Source organism: Periplaneta americana, chromosome 13 (assembly GCF_040183065.1).
Source record: "Periplaneta americana isolate PAMFEO1 chromosome 13, P.americana_PAMFEO1_priV1, whole genome shotgun sequence".
NCBI lineage: Eukaryota > Metazoa > Arthropoda > Insecta > Blattodea > Blattidae > Periplaneta > Periplaneta americana.
In genome coordinates, this window is record NC_091129.1 from 113424229 (window position 1) to 113447085 (window position 22857).

A 22857-nucleotide genomic window follows, 5' to 3' on the forward strand; every position below is an offset into this window, starting at 1 on the left:
TAATATAAATGTGGGCATTGTCTCATATTCCGTCTTTTTGTTTACATCAGGGTTTTTTTTGGGTGGTTTATCTCAATCTTTATAATCATATAACTTGCGTAACCTCCAGGCGTCTGTCTTGTTAAGTCTTATGGTTGATTCATACCGGATTCCTGTGCACAATTCTGACACACGTCTCTTATGTTTCAGTGTCCCGATCTTCAAGAACTTGCCAGAAGAAACTCTGACGAAGATCTCTGATGTGCTTGAAGAGGTTTGTGGAAATTGATGAAATTATATCTTAGCCGGTCTTCATTTTTGATTGTAGACTTATTAAGATGTGTTTTGTTGCAGACATTCTACAATGAGGGTGATTACATCATCAGGCAAGGTGCTCGTGGTGACACATTTTTCATTATCAGCAAGGGCCAAGTAAGTAGCTTTGCTGTCAATAGATATCACAGTATCAGCGGCCACCATGCTCGCCCTCAACCAGACATTGTCATAAGAAATCTATGTATAAAAACAATGCCCATCATAGGCTATTTGCACCATGGATACCAAGAAAGTACTTTTGTACATGCTGCTTGTCTGTCACTGTATACAGCGATTTGTATTATACTTTTGAAAGAATTTTCGTCATATCAATTTGTCTAGGAATAACCTACATACATGTCTAATGATAATTTAAAACACGAACTGGCAATGAAGTTGAAATTTATCTTAAGGTTTTTTATTATATTTCTTGCGTATGATAAAGAGCTAAATAAATGGATAGCCCAATATGTCACCAGACCTCTATATTTTGGAGAAATTAATTTGTTATTACAATGGGGAATTATTTCTACTTTTCGTTGCGAATTATTTTGAAGTCAATTGGTGGGCAAGAATGGAAGACCTGGAGACCTCACTTTTAGGAAAAATTTCCTCCATTTGGTTGTAAAAACATTTGTTACACGTGGAATGAGCCATTGAAAGAACTCTGAAAAATGTAAAATAAAGCAGGAAGGATTTGTTCATGTCTTACAATAAACCACAAAAGATACAACTACTATTGGCATTTAATTGCCGATTTTCGTAAATACGAGAATAATATTATAAATGATTACAATGTAGCTATCTATTTACATTTGCTTAAAATTAATTGTCTTTATGTATTTAAACTGTACGGTTTATAAACGAGGCAGAATGGCTTTGGGATTATAGAAAATGCATTTTGTGTATAAGCCACAAGACGAAATTTCATTTTCTAATTTTGATCCATAAAAATAAATAAATCACATTGCAACAGCTCATTAAGAGCCAGGGCCGACCAGCCAACTGCGGCCTTATGCGGAGATGAACCCAACCAGAACGGAGGTATCGTGTGGTTAGCATGATGATCCCCCCCAGCTGTTATAGCTATAGTCCCGTCATTCATTTCTGGCAGCCAATCACGTTGCTGGTTGGCTACATTTAAACGTATGCGTCTTGTGATTCGCTGCTGATTACGTTATGCACTTCCTAAGGTTCGATAAACACTTAATATAATCGTCCGCCATTTTGGCTCTTTCGTTGGCGTTCGCAGAAAGCACACGAGAACGTTATTTTCCACTCAATTATTATTTGCTCAATTACAGTACGTTTGATTTATTATCATGAGCTACTACATGATAATGTTTAACGGTGCGGCAAATAGATTCCTCATTTGGTAGCTCGGCAACGAAAGAACAAAAATGGCGAACGATACTACCTACCTAGACTTTATAGAGCCTTCACTTCCTAAGGCGTAAACAAAGAGGAGGAGTCACACTGGAAATAACAGTGACGCGACTATAATTGTCGTAGCCAGATTTTGTTAGCTATCATAGCTCTCCAAATGCATAACGATGCTGGGTGAACACCAGTCCCATCCATACACTGGTGAAATTTCATGAAAAAATTTTTCACCCCATGAGGACTCGAACCAGCATAATGCATAATACCTTAGACCACAATACCACAGCACAGGACACTTTCGGTCCATATTAAACGATTTTATTGAAGTATGTGTTTCGAATTATAGTTTAAGAAAAATATCAAACAATATCATCAACAACATTAAAATTAAACTAAATTGTTGCAAAACAAATAAAACATGAAACTGTATGTACTGTCGTACCTCCATGACATTCAGTTTTTCTTTGTTATTTTGCATCATATTTAGTACTAAGCTTATCGCTATAATTCAATTATGTAAGTGTTTGTCTGGGTTTAAAATGATAGAGAAAGAAAGTTATTGGTTCTTTCTTTAATGTAGTGCCCTGTTATGAGTGGTTTACCCCAGCATTACTCACTTACCAGAAATCTCAGAACTTTCACCGACTACTGTTAAGTACTCTTCATTACTACGTGAAGATATAGTATGGTACATCCGTTTTCGCTTTTATGATAAAGACAGCTGAAAGTAAGATCTCTCAAATAACACAGAGCAGAGGAAAATCGTGACTAGTAAGTGGTTTGTCATGTTGCTTCCCTCCATGAAATAGAAACTTGCCTTTGAATGTAAACCCAGGGTAAAGATATCCTCATATCAAATTAAATGTGTGTACATTTTATTATTATTTAAGTAGTTCTTTAGATTAATACAATAAAACCATAAACTGGAAAAAATGTTGTAATTTTACATGTGTGATAAGGGAACGAGATGGCTTAGTCAATAAAGCAACTGCTTGTGAAGTACATTAAAACAGCATGAGTTAGTTGAATGTTGTACAGAAGATGGAGATTTTCTCTATGTAATCTCATTTGGTTAATAATTATGTAGATAGAATTCCGGACTTATAAAAAGCATAAAGATATATTTATATATCAAATGAGATGTGCTTACGTTTTAATGTTATTTAATTGGCTTTTAGATTAATACAGCAAAACATAAGCTGTTGTAATTTGACTATGTGTGATAAAAAGGAAACGAGATGACTCAGTCTTTAAAATGATTGCTTGTGGACTTGAAGAGCATGGGTTAGTAACTGAGTACTATAACATCCAGATCATTGTGACTATTCCCTTTTCATGCAGGATCTGAAACGTGTAATACATTTTAAATTCCGGCTGTATCTCTACTCGCGTACTAAGAAATTAGAATTATATAATATTTTAAGACAGTACAACTTTTAAATATCACACATATCGAGATGTACAGAGTTGTTATCGATTTGGTTTACCACTGTACCATTGCATGGGTCCTCAGCAAGGACTACTGTTGCAGCTACCAGAATTAGTACCATAACAACATAATTAAACTATAAGAATGCACTTACCTTATAATAGACCCTCTTGTCTCACATACCGTAAGTGGAATATCGCGTAAATATATTCTTGTCCACTCTCCCTAGTTCTTCTGAAAGTTTTGTAATTTCTAACTCAATGTTATCTTTTAGTTCCTGAAGTGTATGTGGATTAGACTGATACGTTAATGGATTGATTGTAAAATATGGGTCCTAGTAGCAATTTTCTGATTATAGTGAGGAATTTTGTGCAATATTACTTCTTTTCCTGCACACCAGTATCTGTTACTGTGGTGGTTCACATGGCTGTTTAGATAAAATCACGACTCTTCTGAGGTTTTCATTTTTTAAATATATTTGATGGTGTCATTAAAGACTGCAAATATATTGAATAAACAGTTGTGGACAGCCGATAAGGGATGGTCCTCCAGCTTGGGGGTTGGGCGAAAGGCTAACAACCCATCACTGTAAAAAACAGCTTGTTAAGAAACCTTATAATAAGCCTCGGAATTGGACTGATTCTCTGACACGACCACAAATCCAGATGTTTGAGATGGGTAGGGATGTTACACGTACGGGCAAATCCAGAAATGCATATAGAGTGTTAGTTGGGAGGCCGGAGGGAAAAAGACCTTTGGGGAAGCCGAGACGTAGCTGGGAGAATAATATTAAAATGGATTTGAGGGAGGTGGATATGATAGAGACTGGATTAATCTTGTACAGGATAGGGACTGATGGCGGGCTTATGTGAGGGCGGCAATGAACCTGCTGGTTCCTTAAAAGCCATTTGTAAGTAAGTTGTAAGTCATTAAAGACGCATGTCTATATGTCATTACAAGTTCCAAGTCACATGGACCCTTGCCTTAACAAGAATATTATACACATGAGTTCGTAAATGAAATGTGATCATCTTCTCCATCAGAAATAGAGACTGGTTAGCTGAATTATGTAGGTAAACTTTCAAGGTCAATGATTTTAGAGGAAAGTAAACTTTACTTAATTATTCACTAAATGTTGTGTATAATTATGGTTTAATAAGTGGGTTAGAGTGTGTTTGTAGTTTCAGAAGATAGTTTTTACATACTAAGTGCTGCACATAGTCATTGAATAAAATGATTTCCAGGTCACTTTACAATTGTGCGCTAGTAGTGTAAAAATCAGCTCCTGTGATGGTTCTGCACACAGCTTTTTCGATGGCACTGAGTGTCTTGATGTGGCAGGGATGGGCTTGAGCCCAAATTTCTGATTCATAGAACATGTATGATTGTATAAGCGATGTGTACAGCAGTAATTTGGTTTTGATGGGGATGAAGCTTTTAAGTATTGAATATAATGCTAAGAATTTTTGCAAACCTCTGTCTCCTACTAACTGTATATCATCGCTGCACCTCCAAAATCTGGTATGTGTTTTTAAAAGATAGTGCAGGACAAAGAAAAAAAGCATTGTCACTTTTAATTCCCTTCATTTTCAAAGCTACTTTTCGTATAATTTCATCATTTTTCTTGTAATGATTGAAATTATACCGAAAGTGGCTTTAAAAATTAAGGGAATTAAAAGTGACAATACTTTTTTCTTTGTCCTGCAATATCTTTTAAAAACACAGAGCGGATTTTGGAGGCACAGCGACAGTGTGTTGTCTGTATGTCAAGCGACTGTCCAGTACTATACCAAGATATCTGACCGTTGTTAAAAACACAAGCTGTGGGGTCACTTATGCCATCTTCCACGGAGTCTAAAAACCAATTGCAATAATTTACTCGCAAACGTGTATCATCTTCTTTCAGAGCATTCACTGGGGTATAGTGATAAGGTTTAAGAAATAATAAACATATTGGTTTCTTACAGATGATACAGGCATGTCATGTGTTGAGCTAATATTTTAGTGAACGTTCGAGAATAGAGCCAGTAACCTCTAATCTAGCCTCTGCTGAAACTGGTCTGTTTCTAGAGCTTTTTTTTTTTTTTGTACGGACCCTTTGTTCTCAAATTTCTTTGGTCGGCAGAAAAAGGCACATAAGTAAAAAAAATAATAATTTTTCAGGAGAGACTTCCTTTTTAATTTACTCTTAACTGAATATAAGTATAATAATGAAATTCATGTCTGTTAAAGTAAGACCCTTTTCAATTTAAAATACAAGAAAATTTATTATTTCAATTAGAAAAAATATTAGACTTATGTGATTAGAAAAATCGACTTTTTTTTACTTATGTGCCTTTTCCCGCCGACCAAAGATTTGTTCTCTAACTTATATACTACCTTCTTCTTCTTTTAAACTAAGGGTGTAGACTTTTACTATAGCACTTAGGCACAAATGGCCCATTGTGTACCTCATTAACTGGAAATTATGTAGGCTACTGCCTACCTTGTTGGCAGTCGAGTACTCGGAAATTTCTCATTAACTTCGTACAGACTGGACTAGCTGATTCATACGTATAAAATATGTCTTGCACACATACACTCTTACTTCTGGAGTGAAATAGTGAGCCATTCTATGCAGTATCTCACACGAAACTGCACTTAACAGTCGCACAACTGCACAATATGCATGTGCACGTCCAACATGAAGGGGAATTGGGAAGCAGCAGACAGTAAACTAGCACATGCTGTGAGTCGGTAAACCAAACCAATAGTAGCCCTGTATATGTTTATTTACGTTATGTTACTTCAGTTGCTCGCCATATTATACAATGTATTTGTTCTATTATTAACTATTGTAAAATTTGAATATCATTAATATTGCAATTTAACTTCAAAACTTTCCCTCCTCCAATTATATGAAGTTGAAAAAGTATTGTGACACCTCAAGGCTGGGATGAATTTTGTTCACATTCAATACTATTTGCAAATCAATCCTTCTGAAGATGTTATACATGAAATGTAATTTTATTTTTCTAAAAAATAACGATTCTTTATTTGAAATCAGTAACATAAAGCATCCATTTATTCAGAATTGGTTCATATAGAGATTTTCGCGAAAATGAAGTTGTCTGTCTATATAACAATTTCTCCTAAACTATTTGATGAATTTTGTTCACATTTGGTATCTGCATGTAAATTCTTCTGACAGTGAAGCACACAATATATAATCGTTTTTTTTTTTAATTCACGAATCTTTCTTTTAAATAATTTATTTTAAATTGATTCAAACAACAGACTGTTTACAGATCTTTTTTTTATATTCGCACAAATAATGACACAGATGCTCATTGTTTTAGGTCCGAGTAACAATAAAGCAGCCGAACACCCTAGAGGAGAAATACATTCGAACACTTCACAAGGGAGACTTCTTTGGGGAAAAGGCTCTGCAAGGGTGAGTACTATAGAAAGCCACCAAATGACTCCTATCTTAAATAAATCTTTCACTCTCGTGCTTCGTTATTGAAATGCATTAAGTAGTCATCCACCACCAAATGTTTGTATATTTCGCATTTAACAAAGAAATTATTCAGTTTCTATGTGTTATATCATATTATTTAACAGTTCTTTTTTTTTCAAATGCCACCAGGTTGTCATTCGACATTTCTGGTCTTTCCTGGCATTGGCTTATTTATAACCCGCTTCTGAGGTTGGGGCACCTGGAAGGTGATATGATAGGATGACTATGAATGTTTGGCGCCAGGAGAGATCTTAAACCTAAACTTAACCTAATTTCCAGACCATGCACAAACACAGGAACAATTCCCTGTGTTCTAACCGGGAATCGAACCCGGGACCTCATGAATTGTAGCAAGAAGTTCTGACCACTAGACTGGTCATTATGAACGACAAATAGCTACTTATATATATATATATATATATATATATATATATATATATATATATATGTTTTAATTTTCCAGTCTTTCCTCCGAATTATTAATACATTAGCATAGTGATTCATATACTACATGAGAGAAATTAGAAATTGTTAAAAAGATTATGCTTCTCATTAAAAACATGTTTTGTAATTCATAAACCTAATAAATTGAATTATGTAAGTACTTTAGTTCATTGTAAATCTCTACATTTCTTCTGATAGATTCTACTTGAATCTTCAGTACACTGAATTAATGGTACTGGGAGAAAAAAGTTCGGAAACTTCTAATGTGTTTCTATGGATTGAGTCCTATATAATGTGACCAGACGTCCCATTTTGAATGAAACAATTCCGTTTTTAGACATTCTGTTCCAGTGTCCCGACAGTTCTTGTTGAAATGCTTGTTAGTCCCGTTTTTGTTTAAAAATGCAAAGAAAGAATCTTGCTGAACAGTGATCCAAAATGGAATGATATTGAAATGTGGACAGATATTATTACAAATGTTTCTGACCATTCCAACATTGATGACAAAGTCATGTTCAGTAAATTTGTGTACATAACAATTTGCTAGTGCAGACAGAATCACTCAATGGAGTAGAGAGGAGAAAGAAATGAAATGGGAGAACAATTTTCATTCGGAAATATTGCTAAAATTGTAGAATTTAGCTTATCTCTGACTGAAACAAGTGCTCCTGTAGAAAGAGTTTTTGTCAGAATTAACTAAATATGGACATTAGAGAAAGCAAAATTAAAGGTTGACACATTGAAGGCATTGTTAATTACCAAAGTTAATTTCAAATATAGTTTCTTTAATTTCTCCAGTTTCTTAAAGGAGAATGAGAAACTTCTTATGCAAATTCATTCACCAAAAACATCTATCCATTGGAGTGTTACTTATGAGTAGACTGTAATTTTGTGTTTTGTGTTATGAATAATGTAATCTTGTTCTATTTTTGTAATGCTGTTATATTTTATGAAACACCTAATGTCTACATTATATTCACATTATTTTAAAATTAAAGAATTAAATTTATATTTTTGTTGTGTGGCTAGAACAGGAAGTTTGTTATAAGCTATAGTAGGCCTATTAGTACCATTAAGTGTCCCATTTTGAGCTTCAGAAGTTCTGGTCACATCCTATGTGAGGATCATGAACGCACATTAAAATTCAAAGTAATGAGGTTATTTATACATGTGGTCAGCTAGGTTGAAGACCATCTCTTGAGACAACACAGAACAAACATTAAATAAGGGACGTATAATTAGTGCATATAGGAGAGAGATAAATATCCACTTCCCTACTGGAAATTGAACCCAGATTGGTTGTGTAAGTAATTTACAAATTTCAGCATTTTTTTTTTTTAATTCTCATGTTTTGGATAGTATACCGCTTTGTATGTTCACATTTCTTTCAAATTCTCGTAATTTTGTTATCCTCTGACCTTATTCATACATTCTCTGAACGGTAAAAGCACAGAGCTCATGTGTGTTATGTTAACAGGGATGACTTACGCACTGCCAACATCGTCGCCGATGATCGTGAGGGTGTGACATGTCTTGTTATTGACCGCGAGACGTTCAACCAACTCATCTCTAGTCTGGATGAAATCCGGACTCGATACAAAGATGAGGGTGTTGAGAGAAGGAGGTAAGTAAGATTATGTTTGTCCTATTTTTCTGTCTTCACGCGATTTGTGCTAACTGTGTAATGCTTCTATTCTGTGCTTCCTCCAGGGATAGATCACAAGGTGAGTACAAGCTGATGTGCACTTCGTATACAAGTGTGATGTTTTGACAATATGGTACTCAGTTCTGATCTCTGTCTCCCAGGATCAATGAGGAGTTCAGGGAGGTGAAACTGTCGGATCTGCGGATCCTCGCAACTCTGGGTGTTGGAGGCTTCGGACGTGTTGAGCTGGTACAGATTGCAGGAGATCCAACGAGGTCTTTTGCGCTGAAACAGATGAAGAAGAATCAGGTATGAACACGAACAGAATAGCCTACAACATGGAATAAAGGTAATAATTTTTCTAATCGTCAACTGTGCACTGGTGCTTTATTGTGTATTCCAAAATATAAAAGTATATTGCTTTTCAAATTTCTGAAAAATCTGTTCGCATACTTACGAACTCCAATGGGGCTACATTTAATATAATCAAATATGTACCAAACCTATACACATATAGGCCTAGAATTATTTGCATTCAGAAACAACTGAGTAAACTAAAAAACTCCAAAAGGAAATAACATTTCAATGGATACCTAGTCAGTGTGGTACCTATATCTGGAAACGAGAAAGTCGATAAAATTGCAAAACAGGCAACATATTTGCAACCAAGACCTCTTCAGGTGATATCTCTATCCAGTGCCTTTGCTTCAGTAAACTCTCATTTTATAAACCTATGGATCAACAATTGGCTCTCTTCTGACAAAGGAAAAATTTTACAGTCCGTACAAAAGAAACCAAATGACCTGGAAATGTACAAAAATTTGCCCAGACATGTTCAAACATTTTTAACAAGGGCCAGAACAGGTCACATTGTCACACAATGCGAGTGAAAAATTCCTCCCTTATTTCCACTTCGTGGTTGTAGATTTCGCTCTTAAGCCAACCCCACACACAGTAATCCAATGGAGTAAGTCGGGTGACCTCGGTGGCCAAGAAATGACTCCACTGCGACTGATCCAACGCCCAGGATACGTTTCATTGATCCTAGTACAACTTAATATCGTTTTGGTTGCATTCACATGTGAGTGCTGATAAAGGATATGAGACTGACGCCTGTGATTTTTAAACAGCTGTATGTCAGATACTGTTAAGAACAGGGCATATGTTTATAAACTTTTTGGTTCAGAATCACCGATATTATCACCCTTCACCATGTACTTTCCCTCCTAGCTCACTCTGTACATGCATCATATGCGGAGACTAAGAGGAAGGCAAAAAGTAGGAAAGACTGGAGAATGCTGGGTTTGCAGTGAAAGACCTGCCCTTGGGCAGAACACTATGAATGAATGAATGAATGAATGAATGAAAGAATATCGTATTTTTTATACAGCCGATTTAGAATCTAGTCAGAGGAAAATTAGCCATATTAGCAACATTTGTCCTGTCATTTGTTATGAAAAAGCTGGAAACCAAATCACATAATTGCTTTCAGATATTAGAGATTATGATACAGTGAAACCTGTTCAAGATGGAAGTGACATGGTCCTAATTTTTTTTCCGTTGTGGACAGGTTTCCGTGTTATTCAGGTGTGAAGTTAAAATGGAATATTTTATCATTTGTATAAATGGAAACAAAATGGCATGCCTCAAATTGTAGGAATTACAAAATATTCCGTTTAACACTAGAGACATTAAATCAGCTTCCTGCCGCTTATTTAATTGGTGAATGATCTTGATGAAAATCTCATTTCCTGTATAAATTGTAACATAACTTACTCATTAAACACTATAAAGTTTATTAATTACACTAAATTAAATATATAACCTTATACTATAATACTTTACTGTATATCACAACACATTATTTAATTGCACTAGGAGCCATTCATTAGAATCCTTGAATTCTGGATTATCTAATTTCTTTTCCAGTTCAAGGGTTTGCATTGCAGAATAGATCCAGAAATTGGCATGATCTTTGAAAGGGCAAGAAGAATCCACTCTCAAAACTTGTTTTTATCTTAGTGACCTACGTATTTCGTACATTCCTTGAAAGCACATACTGTTTCAAAATATAGTTTACATTATACATTAGTATGTCGAAAATATTATTTCCGTTTTGAACAGTAGCAGACAGTTTCCATTTCCGCGTTGGACAGTTTCCGTTTTATTCAGAAAAAATCACACATAATACATACGAATTTCGCCGGAACCAATAAATTGTTCCGAAATAGACAGGATTCCGGATTATTCAGGTTCCGATTTGAACAGGTTTCACTGTATTTGCAACTGCAAATTTGTTAAATGAAAGTCTGTGCAAAGTAACTGTGAATCTTTTATATGGTGGATATTTTAACCTTTGCAGTTTAAAATGCGATTATGTACAGTAAGTATAATGTTAATGATTACAGATAGTGGAGACTCGTCAGCAGCAACACATTATGTCAGAAAAGGAGATCATGGGCGAGGCTAATTGCGAATTCATCGTCAAGTTGTTCAAGACGTTCAAGGATCGCAAGTACCTGTACATGCTCATGGAGTCATGTCTGGGAGGGGAGCTGTGGACCATTCTCAGAGACAAAGGTCACTTCGATGACTCCACGACACGCTTCTACACTGCGTGTGTTGTGGAGGCTTTCGACTACCTCCACAGCCGCAACATTATTTATAGGGATCTCAAGCCTGAGAACCTGCTGCTGGATGTCAATGGCTATGTCAAACTCGTAGACTTCGGATTCGCAAAGAAGCTACAGGTGAGGCCTATTCCACATTTTTTAAATAATTTGAATTCGTATTCGATTAGCCTTCTGTATTTTGTATTAAATTATAACTGTTCTGATAGGAATAAAAGTATCTTGATTTTAACATAAAATTCATCAGGGACAAAATATGCTCACTAGGTAATGTCAAGATTTCTACATTCAGAAAATCTTTTTAACATGATGTCCTTTTACATATACAAACCTATTATTATTCTTAGGGCTTTATTTTGTGAAACAAAAATATGTTTAGTTACAGATATGTTTCCCAGAATATTAATCCATGTTTTATAATAGACTGGAGTATGCATAGTATGCTGTTTTAAGAGTGTTTATATTACCAGTAGAGGATAAGGATATTAATGCATAACAGGCAAAACCCATATAGGAATAATATATTCTATTCTTTTTTGCAGTACAAAAAGTGATTATAGAATTCAAAACCAAGAAACCTTTGTGCTTAAAGCTGAACACTATTATGTATACTCAATTTGATTTGACTACATAAAACTGCAAAACTAAATAAACTCTTGCCATTTTGGTTTGAATTCAAGTTGTTAGGGACAGTTCACACTTTTAAGTTGTTTCAAATGAGTTTTCAACTGAGATAAAAAAAAATTAAGGTTCACTTGAAACATGAAATCAAATTCTAACTATTTCTTTTTCTACCTATATTAAAATTTACACATTCTTAACTCAACATTAAAAAATTCATTAATATTTTACATATTAGCCAACTAGAGATAATTCTTTTAAATTCACGCTTGCTCATATAAAACAAATGGCGGGGAATTTTATTAGATACTCTTAAAACCATAATTTCAAAGTTATCTCTAGTGTTATAATTATGAAAGTCACCCTTCGCACCATACTGTGAAAGTTTGTTAACCATATAATAATAATAATAATAATAATAATAATAATAATAATAATAATAATTCAAGTATGTGAAGGCATGTTACAGTCATAACGTTTTCTCTCTTAAAGAGAGGACGACAATGTTCCTTCATACAAGACTTTGTAATGATTCTTATAGCTTTATTCTGCAGTTTAAAGACTTTGTTAATGTTGGTACTATTCCCCCAAAGTAAAATTCCGTATGTTATAATGCTATTAAAATATGCAAAGTATGCTGTCCTCAAATAATGTAAAGGGAGAAAAGTTTTCAGGCTTCTCAATAAAACCAACATTTTAGACAATTTTCCACAGACGTGTTCAATATGGTGTTCCAATAAATTTCGATCAACAACAATGTCCAACATATTAAAATAACTATTTCCATTATAAGATTGTAAAGAAAAGATTAACGATTTAGTTTTACTTTTATTCAAAACGAGATCATTTGCATTAAACCATGTTTTTGCTTCTGATTGATATGGTGATAATTCATTTACTAGTATGTTTAGATCCCTGTGATTAAAAAAAAAATAGTATCATCAGCATATAGTAATACTTTAGCATACAGTACATTATAATTTATATCATTAATAGCAATTAGAAGTAAAATTGGTCCAAGAATAGAACCATGGGGCATGCATACTGAACAGTTTTAATATCTGATTTATCATCATTAATTAATTGTTTTTTACAAACAAGATGTGAGTTCAATAATGAGCTGCTTCTTGACTTGAATGCAACTTGGAGTGCAGGTCACACAGTTTTCAAGTTCGTCAAATCAAGTCACTTGATTCAGAGTATTTAAAAAAATATATATAAATTCGGTTTTTTGGCATATTTAGTGGTTTGTTATGTAAACATATCCAGTCAAAGAAAAAAATATATAAATTCGGTTTTTTGGAATATTTAGTGGTTTGTTATGTAAACATATCCAGTCAAAGACATAGGTGGAAATATATTTTTTTTATCATGTAGCTATGTTCCTCATTGAAGTGTGTACCCTGTAATTTTAAAACATATAAATTCTGCTTTTTTTTGGAATATTTAGTGGTTTGTTATGTAACCATATCCAGTCAAAGACATAGGTAGAAATATATATATTTTTTCATCATGTTTGTTCCTTATTGAAGTGTGTACCCTGTAGTTTAAAAAAATATATAAATTCGGATTTTTGGAATATTTAATAGTTTGTTATGCAATCAAATCCAGTCAAAGACATAGGTGGAAATATATTTTTTTATCATGTGTGTTCCTCATTGAAGTGTATACCCTGTAATTTTAATAACATATAAATTCGGTTTTTTGGAATATTTAATGGTTTGTTATGTAATCATATCCAGTCAAAGACATAGGTGGAAATATATTTTTTTATCATGTATGTTCCTCATTGAAGTGTGTTGTTGTTGTTATCTAATGCCGGGCTTTGGCAACGAAGCCATTAGCATTCTTGCTCTCTAATATTTCTCTCATTGAAGCATATACTCTGTAATTTAATAAAATATAAATTCGGTTTTTGGAATATTTAGTAGTTTGTTATGTAACCATATCCAGTCAAAGGCATAGGTGAAATATATTTTTTTTATCATGTATGTTTCTCATTGAAGAGTGTACCCTGTAATTCTGTTATTTAAGTTTAGAATATAAATATGTTATTATTTATGAATAGGCAATAATTTAAGTTTTGCTCTGTGTCTATAGATACAGTAATGTGCGTAATAATGTTTCTGAGTAAGTATTTTTGTAATTATTGCAGCATGGTCGTAAGACGTGGACATTCTGTGGCACTCCAGAATACGTAGCTCCTGAAGTTATCCTGAACCGTGGCCATGACATCAGCGCAGACTATTGGTCACTAGGTGTCCTAATGTTTGAGCTGCTCACAGGTACTAATTCTGTTTAATTATATGACTTTCCACGCATTTGAAAATATTGACACAGTGAAAGTTCTATACTTTGAAGTCTGATTAAAGATACAGTGTGATGACTTCGAACTGTAAACTCTATTTAAAGCCATGGAATTATGTTATAAGCAGATCTTAAAACAATTGCGTGTTTTTATTGATGTGGCATACTATTGATTATTGAAAGTCAATTCGATATTTTGAGCTTCATTATCCCAAAATTCACTTGAAAAGTATTCCTTAAAAGCGGAGTTTTTTTTTAAACTGGTTTCCTTAAAAGTGGAAATTGCTTACAGTATTCTTATAGTAATTTGACTGGGACTTAACAGATTATTTCTTAAAAATGGGAACCTTAAAATGGGGTTTTACTGTATTAAAAAAGTAAATGAAATTAAACGTTCCAGAAAGGCAAAGAAAGTAAAAAAATTATCAGTTTAAACATGTGTGTAAAATTAGTAATTAGGGCCTAATATATGTAAAGAAATAGAAAAAATAGATTTAATAAAATTGATGATGACTTGACAATTATTGTTGTTTAGTCAACTGTTCGAAGACAGGTGTGAACCTCACAAGTGATACCAACAAGGCACCACTTATAAGGCAGTTATGCCAGGAGATAATGGGGTAGGATGGCCAGTTCCTTCCCCCTTCAATGCATACATCGGCGATTAGCTACATGCACTTAACAACAAAATTATTATTCAAAATTATTTTCATATATGATATTATTAAACCAAATAAACTTCAAGTGTATATGTTACTGCATATATTAAAATTTGTATTGCTTTTTCAACAGTTTTACTGCATAGTTGTAAGCATATTTTCATATTAATTTCCGCGGTCTAATTATTATAATCGTTATTTTTAGTTTCCCATTGTATGAAGCATATATTTTATTTTATTTATTTTATTGGGTTATTTTACGACGCTTTATCAACATCTAGGTTATTTAGCATCTGAATGAAATGAAGGTGATAATGCCGGTGAAATGAGTCCGGGGTCCAGCACCGAAAGTTACCCAGCATTTGCTCGTATTGGGTTGAGGGAAAACCCCGGAAAAAACCTCAACCAGTAACTTGCCCCGACCGGGAATCAAACCCGGGCCACCTGGTTTCGCGGCCAGACGTGCTAACCGTTACTCTACAGGTGTGGACATGAAGCATATAAAGGAAGGATTGTGGTGCTTCAAAAAAATCGATTTCAATATTCTCATGAGATATAATAAAAGTTTCAAGTTCAATCTGTAAGATTATCTATTTTGCAAATGTTTATTTGCTATAACATTGTATATGGAATATTAACTTTTTCACCTTTTCGACATCATCAGATATTGCTAAAAACACGAAATCTAAACCTTGAACAAATTAAAATGTACATAGTAATATGCATGACAAAATGGACTTTCATAAGTTTTATGTAGCTATGTCTTATTAATGAAAAAGGTTTATTTTGAAAAAGATTTCCAGGAAATGTAAATTTGGAAAATGTCGATATGATTTCTGGTACATATAACTCATGTTACAAAACACATATAAAATAATTAAAATTGACAAAAGTGTTACATATTATATCCTGCATTAAGTCATTAACAGAAATACGAATATCAGCAAATTAATAAAATATTGGTGGAAAAGACTCAATTGTTGAATTTGTAATTAATTACCGGGGAATTATGAGTGGAATGGTGATATAATATCAATCCATTTTATATTTAAATAACATTTGTTATAAAATCAATAATAGCTAATTGATAAAATTTGATCAAATCTTATGTGTCGTAGTATATTGCCATGCTATTACAATTAATCGTTAATAGTTGTTTAGCAATACATTTGGCTGTTCTCCATTCATCAAATCTTGAATCTATAAAATATCTCATGAGATACGAGTTTTCAAAATCCCTGATACCAAAAATGTGATTTTGGACATGCCGTCTGTATGTCTCTCTTTCTATATACACTAAAATATTCAGGATATTATAGTCATCTGCTAGATACAATAGATTGATATTAGATCAACATCTCAATTGGGCAGACATGTAACAATAATATAATAATATGGGGAGAGGGAATCTGTTATAGGGATATTGATCATATTTTATAGACTGAATATGATATGATATATTCAGTCCTGTTGACCCTTCACATTTCTGTATTCAGGCCAGTAGTTACACTATTTACAAACTTTATACACTGATATTGTATTGTGACCTAAGTGCATGTTTTTGATGTCTTGCTCGAAAGTGGATTTATTATGCTTATTATTGTGATAAATGAAAATATAGATGCATATTTTATTATTTTTATAATGATGATAATAATAATAATAATAATAATAATAATAATAATAATAATCTAATTCTATGATTTCATCCACAGGGACACCACCATTCACTGGGTCCGACCCTATGAAGACTTACAATATAATTCTCAAAGGTATTGACGCCATTGAGTTCCCTCGCAACATCACTAGGAATGCTACAGCATTGATCAAGAAGTTGTGTCGGTAAGATGTAGTTCATTTCATGTGCATGTAATTCACGTACACACAGCTCCTTCTCTAAAAAATCTGAATTTTAATGAACTGTGATTGTTATAGGTTTATATACAGTCTAGAAAATGTCTGTTATAAAATGATATGACTTCCATAGTATTCATAATAATATTAGATTGCTTTGCCATGTTCTGGAAATGGTAGACATTTTTCTTAATTTAATGTGAAATTATAGTAGGTATTTCAACACAGATCACTTGTTATTAAACTTAAACTACGGTAATTAACTGGTTTGACGACTACATCAATGGCTCTTCTTAACTGTTCATGACTTGTTTTTTGCCCAAAAATTGTGCTAGAGTGGCCATACTTCTCATTTTAAAATATTGTTCCATTAGATCATTATATATGGTCTTTTAGTTACCATACTAGCCAGGTTCAAATCTGGGTGAGCACAATTGATTTTAAAGAGTGATAAAATCCCGAAGAAAGTAAAGTTGGAATGGACATAAAAGAACCCTATGAAATAAAAACATTTTCACAGCAGTTGCTAGAGTACATGCTTTGTCAGATTCAAATACCTGCTTGTATACATCTGGATGAATCTAATAGAAAAAAACTTCACGTAAGAAAAGCCATTAGCCACGAGAAAAGCTATGCTTTCAAACATTTGTTTTTCTTTTTGTTTTAAATAAGAAATGTCTTATGAAAATATCTTATTTAGTTATGTGTATTTTTGTATATATTTTGTATCTATCTCAGAAGTCAGCCTGGTTGACGCAGTTGGTATAGCGCTGGCCTTCTATGCCCTAGGTTGTGGGTTCGATCCCTGGCCAGATCAATCGCATTTAAGTGTGCTTAAATGAATACAGGCTCATGTAAAAGAACTCCTGCGGGACAAAATTCCAGCACACCGGCGACGCTGATATAACCTCAGCAGTTGCGAGTGTCGTTAAATAAAACATAACATAACATTTCTATCTCAGATGAAAATGAGGTCAAATTATATTAACAAAGCATTACGTTATTAATTACAATTTCACCTACAAAATGAACAATAACTTCAAAAGATAAGACGTAATATAAGGATTTAATTTCGAGTTATTAAAGAATTAATAATACCGGTATTTATGTTATGTTATGTTTTATTTAATGACGCTCGCAACTGCAGAGGTTATATCAGCGTCGCCGGATGTGCCAGAATTTTGTCCTGCAGGAGTTCTTTTACATGCCAGTAAATCTAATGACATGAGTCTGTCGCATTTAAGCACACTTAAATGCCATCGACCTGGCCCGGGATCGAACCCGCAACCTTGGGCATAGAAGGCCAGCACCATACCAAGTCGCCAACTAGGTCGACACCGGTATTTATGTAAGCAATAAAAAATAAGAGAGCATTATATTAGATTGTCATATAATTTTTGCATAAAATTAGACTTTAATAAAGACTGTAGGAGCATATTATGTAATTGTCTCTTTGTAATAGACTTGTAAATGCTGTCCCTTATTTAGTGTCTTCTTACAGGGACAATCCTGCAGAGAGACTGGGCTACCAGAAGGGTGGCATCAGCGAGATACAGAAGCACAAGTAAGTCATAATGGCGCTGCACAATATATTTCATCATATGCTATAGCTGTGAGCTGACTTAAGCCATAACAAAATTTACCCTAGCCCATGCTCTCCTCATCAAAATAATCGTAGACACTTCTGCTGAAATAAATTACAGTTTTTGTTTTTGTATAGATTTTAAAATTAAACCACTATTCTAATTATATCACAATCCTGAATAATGAAGACGAAAATAAACGCGATAGAGGTTAAGTAGACATTCTCTCAATGTGCTTGTTTTAATTTTTAGTTACAAATATTTCAGATCTAGGTTGAAACCCGTGAAAATAAATACTTTATTACAATTAATTATTGTTATTGTTATTATTAATATTCATTCATTCATTCATTCATTCATTCATTCATTCATTCATAGTTTTCTGCCCAAAGGCTGACTCAGCATTCTCCAATTTTTCCTATTTCCTGCTTTACTTTTTGTCTCTGCATATGATCCATATATCTTAATCAGGTCTATCATCTAATATCTTCTTCTGTCCCGAACTCTTATCGCATTCACCATTCCTTCCAGTGTATCCTTCAGTAGGAAGTTTGTTCTCAGCCAGTGACCCAGCCAATCCCTTTTCCTCTTCCTGATCAGTTTTAGCGTCATTCTTTCTTCACCCCTCTTTCCAAAACAGTTTCATTTCTTATTCTGTCTGTCCACTTCACATGCTCCATGCTTCTCCATATCCACACTTCAAATAGTTCTAGTCGCTTCTCTTCACTTCGTCTTAATGTCCATTTTCTGAGCCATACAATGCCACTATCCAAATAAAGCACTTCACTAGTTTCTTCCTTAGTTCTTTTTCCAGAGGTCCGCAGAAGATGTTCCTTTTTCTATTAAAAGCTTCCTTGGCCATTAGTCGCCCTTGGTAGCATAGTTGATATAGTGCTGGCCTTCTATGCTCGAGGATGGGGTTCGATCCCGGCCGAGATCGATGGCATTTAAGTGTGTTTAAATGCGACAGGCTCATGTCAGTAAATTTACTGCTTTACTGCATGTAAAAGAACTCCTGCGGGACAAAAATTCTGGCACACCGGCGATGCTTATATAACCTCTGCAGTTGCGAGCGTCATTAAATAAACCATTATTATTATTATTATTATTATTATTATTATTGGCCATTGGTCGGTCTTTCTAAATTGTTTCTTCTGCTTGCAGGTGGTTTGACGGCTTCAACTGGGAAGGCCTGCTGAATCACACACTGATCCCTCCCATCACACCGAAGGTGCGCAATGTGACGGACACAAGCAACTTCGACGAGTATCCTCCAGACAGCGACGGCCCCCCACCGGACGACCTCACAGGCTGGGACGCAGACTTCTAGCGTCAAGTATTAGATGACTCGTAGTATTAATCCAGCCAGCGAGTGAGGAGCGAGGGTACTTAGTTCCGCGTCGTGTGCCATTACACCATTACACAAGCTTGTTTAATACAAGACTGCTACATGTTTCTAAAAGAGAATGTGAACAACGATGTAAATTAATTTGTACAAAGTGAAGTGTATAGAGCGATGCTAGTTGACACCCCCCTGGAGGTAGGAATATATGTAAATGGTTCATTGCAATATTCTTGCCAAGCAATAGCAATGATTAACCTGGTTATTTTATATATGTTACATTTGAATGATATAGTTTATGCATTAATATGTACATATGCCCCCTTTAATTAATTAACTCTGGCTGAGAAGAGGTGTATTAAAAATAAAGTTTTATATTGTCTGCTTCCCATCACGTGTTTTATGCTCACACCTTTTCTACAACCATTGTAACAATAATACAGGTTTGCTAACTCTCCTATATTTTCCAGGATCTCCCATATATCTCCTTATTTTATTGCAATATCCCATCTCCTGTACTTTTCTTGGATTGTTCTGCATTCTTTGCACCATGCAGGTAATTACTAGGATCACAATTAATATATTTCTGTGCTATAAATTTGATGTGAAAAACTTCGTTATAAAATAATTGTAATGGGATAGTTTTATCCAAACAGTACATTCTAAATGATGTTGTTGTTTTCTAATGCCAGGTGTTTGACAATAAAGTCATTTGACCTCTTGCACTCCAATATTTTTCAAAGATACTGTCATGGTCAGCCACTGAAGCACAGATTTTGAGGTGTTCCGAATCCATTTCTTGGTTTGAGTTGCACAATGGGCAGTTAGGGGACTGATATATTCCAATTCTATGCAGGTGTTTTGCCAAACAGTCATGGCCTGTTGCCAATCTAAACGCAGCTACAGACAATTTGCGTGGTTAAATCGAGAATTAACTGTGGATTATGATGCAGAGAGTTCCATTTTTTCCCTTGAGATTGTGTTATTAAATTTTGTTTGTTGAAGTCTAAGTATGTAGATAAATTTTTTCACAGATTAATACGTAGATTTAGTAACAGGTCTGTAAGTAGCAGTGCTGCCCTTCTGTGCTAAAGCATCCGCATTCTCGTTTCCCAGGATTCCACAATGGGATGGCATAGAGATGCCATAAGTTGCTTGCAGTCAAGCTGACTGGTTTGTGTGGCAGCCATGATGGTAAACCCTACGTATGACATGTATTCCGTTTGGTGGTATTTTTAATAGTTTTTAACTGCTATATTTCGTGAAGAAACACTTTTGAAAACAGTAAAATACAATTTCTGTTTATTTCTACGGAATTTCACATATGACTAATATGCCTAGTTGTGTCATATACAGAGTGAAAGGGGTGTAACTACATTAATTTTAAGAATCTTTAGATTGTAAGTAACCAAAAACTCAAATGTCATTTTGATATTCGAATAACGGTTTAGCTGAAAAAAAAATTGTGTCTGAAGTTTGAATCCCATTTATGATAAAACTATCGGGTATTGACAGGTATGAGTGGTAAGATATCAACGCGAAGAACAAACCGAAAAAAGTACTCCTTTGTCATTTCTTCAAAAAACGCTTCATTTGTGAAATAACCCATTTACATTGTGATAGAACTTTCAGGGAAATCTGGCATTGCTGCACTTAAAGGTTACTCGGCATGTGTACACTGCTTATCTGCGTTCCTAGGTTTCAACCTCAGTAATAGCAAGACTCATGCCAGTTTTTTCGTAGCATTCTAAAGGTGAAGTCAATTAAGGACAAATGCCTAAATTGACTAATCGTGAGTATGTAGATATGCTTTTAATTTATGGGGAATCAAGACAGAATTACCATGAATCAGATAGGCTGTGTAAGATTTCTTAAGAGAAGAATCCCAAATCCGAGAATGTTCGTTTCTTACTTGATTATTTTACTATGCTGTATCAACCACGAGGTTATTTAATGTCGAATTGAATTAAATGTTATGTTTTATTTAACAACTCTCGCAACTGCAGAGGTTATATCAGCGTCGCCGGATGTGCCGGAATTTTGTCCCGCAGGAGTTCTTTTACATGCCAGTAAATCTACTGACATGAGCCTGTCGCATTTAAGCACACTTAAATGCCATCGACCTGGCCCAGGATCGAACCCGCAACCTTGGGCATAGAAGGCCAGCACTATACCAGCTCACCAACCAGGTCGACTTTAGCGTTGATGGAATTGGTGATAGCAAGATGGTATTTGGCGAGATGAGGCCGAGGATTCGCCATAGATTACCTGACATTTGCCTTACGGTTGGGGAAACCCAACCAGGTAATCAGCCCAAGTGGGAATCGAACCCGCACCCGAACGCAACTCCAGATTGGCAGGCAAGTGCCTTAGCCGGAACGTTTGTTGCTGTGACACAAGTGTTAGAGACTGGTTGTGTGATTCCAGCTGTAGAATTCGAGGAATGCGGTTACTAGCGTACTTTTATGTTATAAAGTTTATTTCATTTTTTTATTTGTTCTGCACAGAATTGCTTATTGCCCAAGTTCAAGTGCAATTTATTTTTATTACTTGCAGTGTAATTCGGCTGAAAATATGGATATGTTAATAAATTATTGTTTTTCGTTATTCACAAACTCTTAATAAAATAGGTGTACTGATGTTGAGAATTAGCCTTCTTATATTTGTTCGGGGGGCAAAGGCTAATTGGAATTTCCCGGTTTTTGATCGGATCAAAACCCTAATACAACTGATATTTAACTCTTGCGGTAAATTTCGGTGAAGTCTGGAGGGCCTAATTAGTCACATCCACTCTCCTCACCTCTCCACGCTGGGGCGCCCTGGTATCTTTTAAGATGCGAAAGAGAGAGTGGTGTGCGGAAAGCAACGGGAAGTTACCACATTTACCTTTCCCAAGAAAAACTGAAAACATGGCATTTGGAGTCTTTCCACGGTCAAAGATTCCGGACATAAACTAAGTGGATATGGAGAAGGATGGAGCATGTGAAGTGGACAGACAGAACAAGAAACGAAGCTGTGTTGGAAAGAGTGGGTTGAAGAAAGAATGATACTGAAACTGATCATGAAGAGGAAAAGGAATTGGCTGAGTCACTGGTTGAGAAGAAACTGCCTACTGAAGGATTCACTGAAAGAAATGGTGAACGGAAAAGTTCGGGGCAGAAGAAGAT

At 34.7% G+C, this 22857-nt stretch overlaps 1 protein-coding gene across 6 annotated transcripts in view; it reads left to right on the forward strand.

Annotated features, from left to right (window-relative positions):
- for (cGMP-dependent protein kinase for) overlaps window positions 1-20081 on the forward strand; it is a 599950-nt gene extending 579869 nt beyond the window's left edge. For all 6 annotated transcript variants that reach the window (XM_069843871.1, XM_069843872.1, XM_069843875.1 and 3 more), the window contains 10 exons: window positions 190-253; window positions 334-411; window positions 6445-6539; window positions 8527-8673; window positions 8856-9003; window positions 11103-11444; window positions 14101-14230; window positions 16627-16753; window positions 18267-18329; window positions 19513-20081. In XM_069843871.1, coding sequence (XP_069699972.1) covers window positions 190-253; window positions 334-411; window positions 6445-6539; window positions 8527-8673; window positions 8856-9003; window positions 11103-11444; window positions 14101-14230; window positions 16627-16753; window positions 18267-18329; window positions 19513-19678 — 1360 coding nt within the window. In that variant the 3' untranslated portion in view covers window positions 19679-20081. The remainder of the gene's footprint in view (window positions 1-189; window positions 254-333; window positions 412-6444; window positions 6540-8526; window positions 8674-8855; window positions 9004-11102; window positions 11445-14100; window positions 14231-16626; window positions 16754-18266; window positions 18330-19512) is intronic.
- The last annotated feature ends 2776 nt before the right edge of the window (window positions 20082-22857 follow it).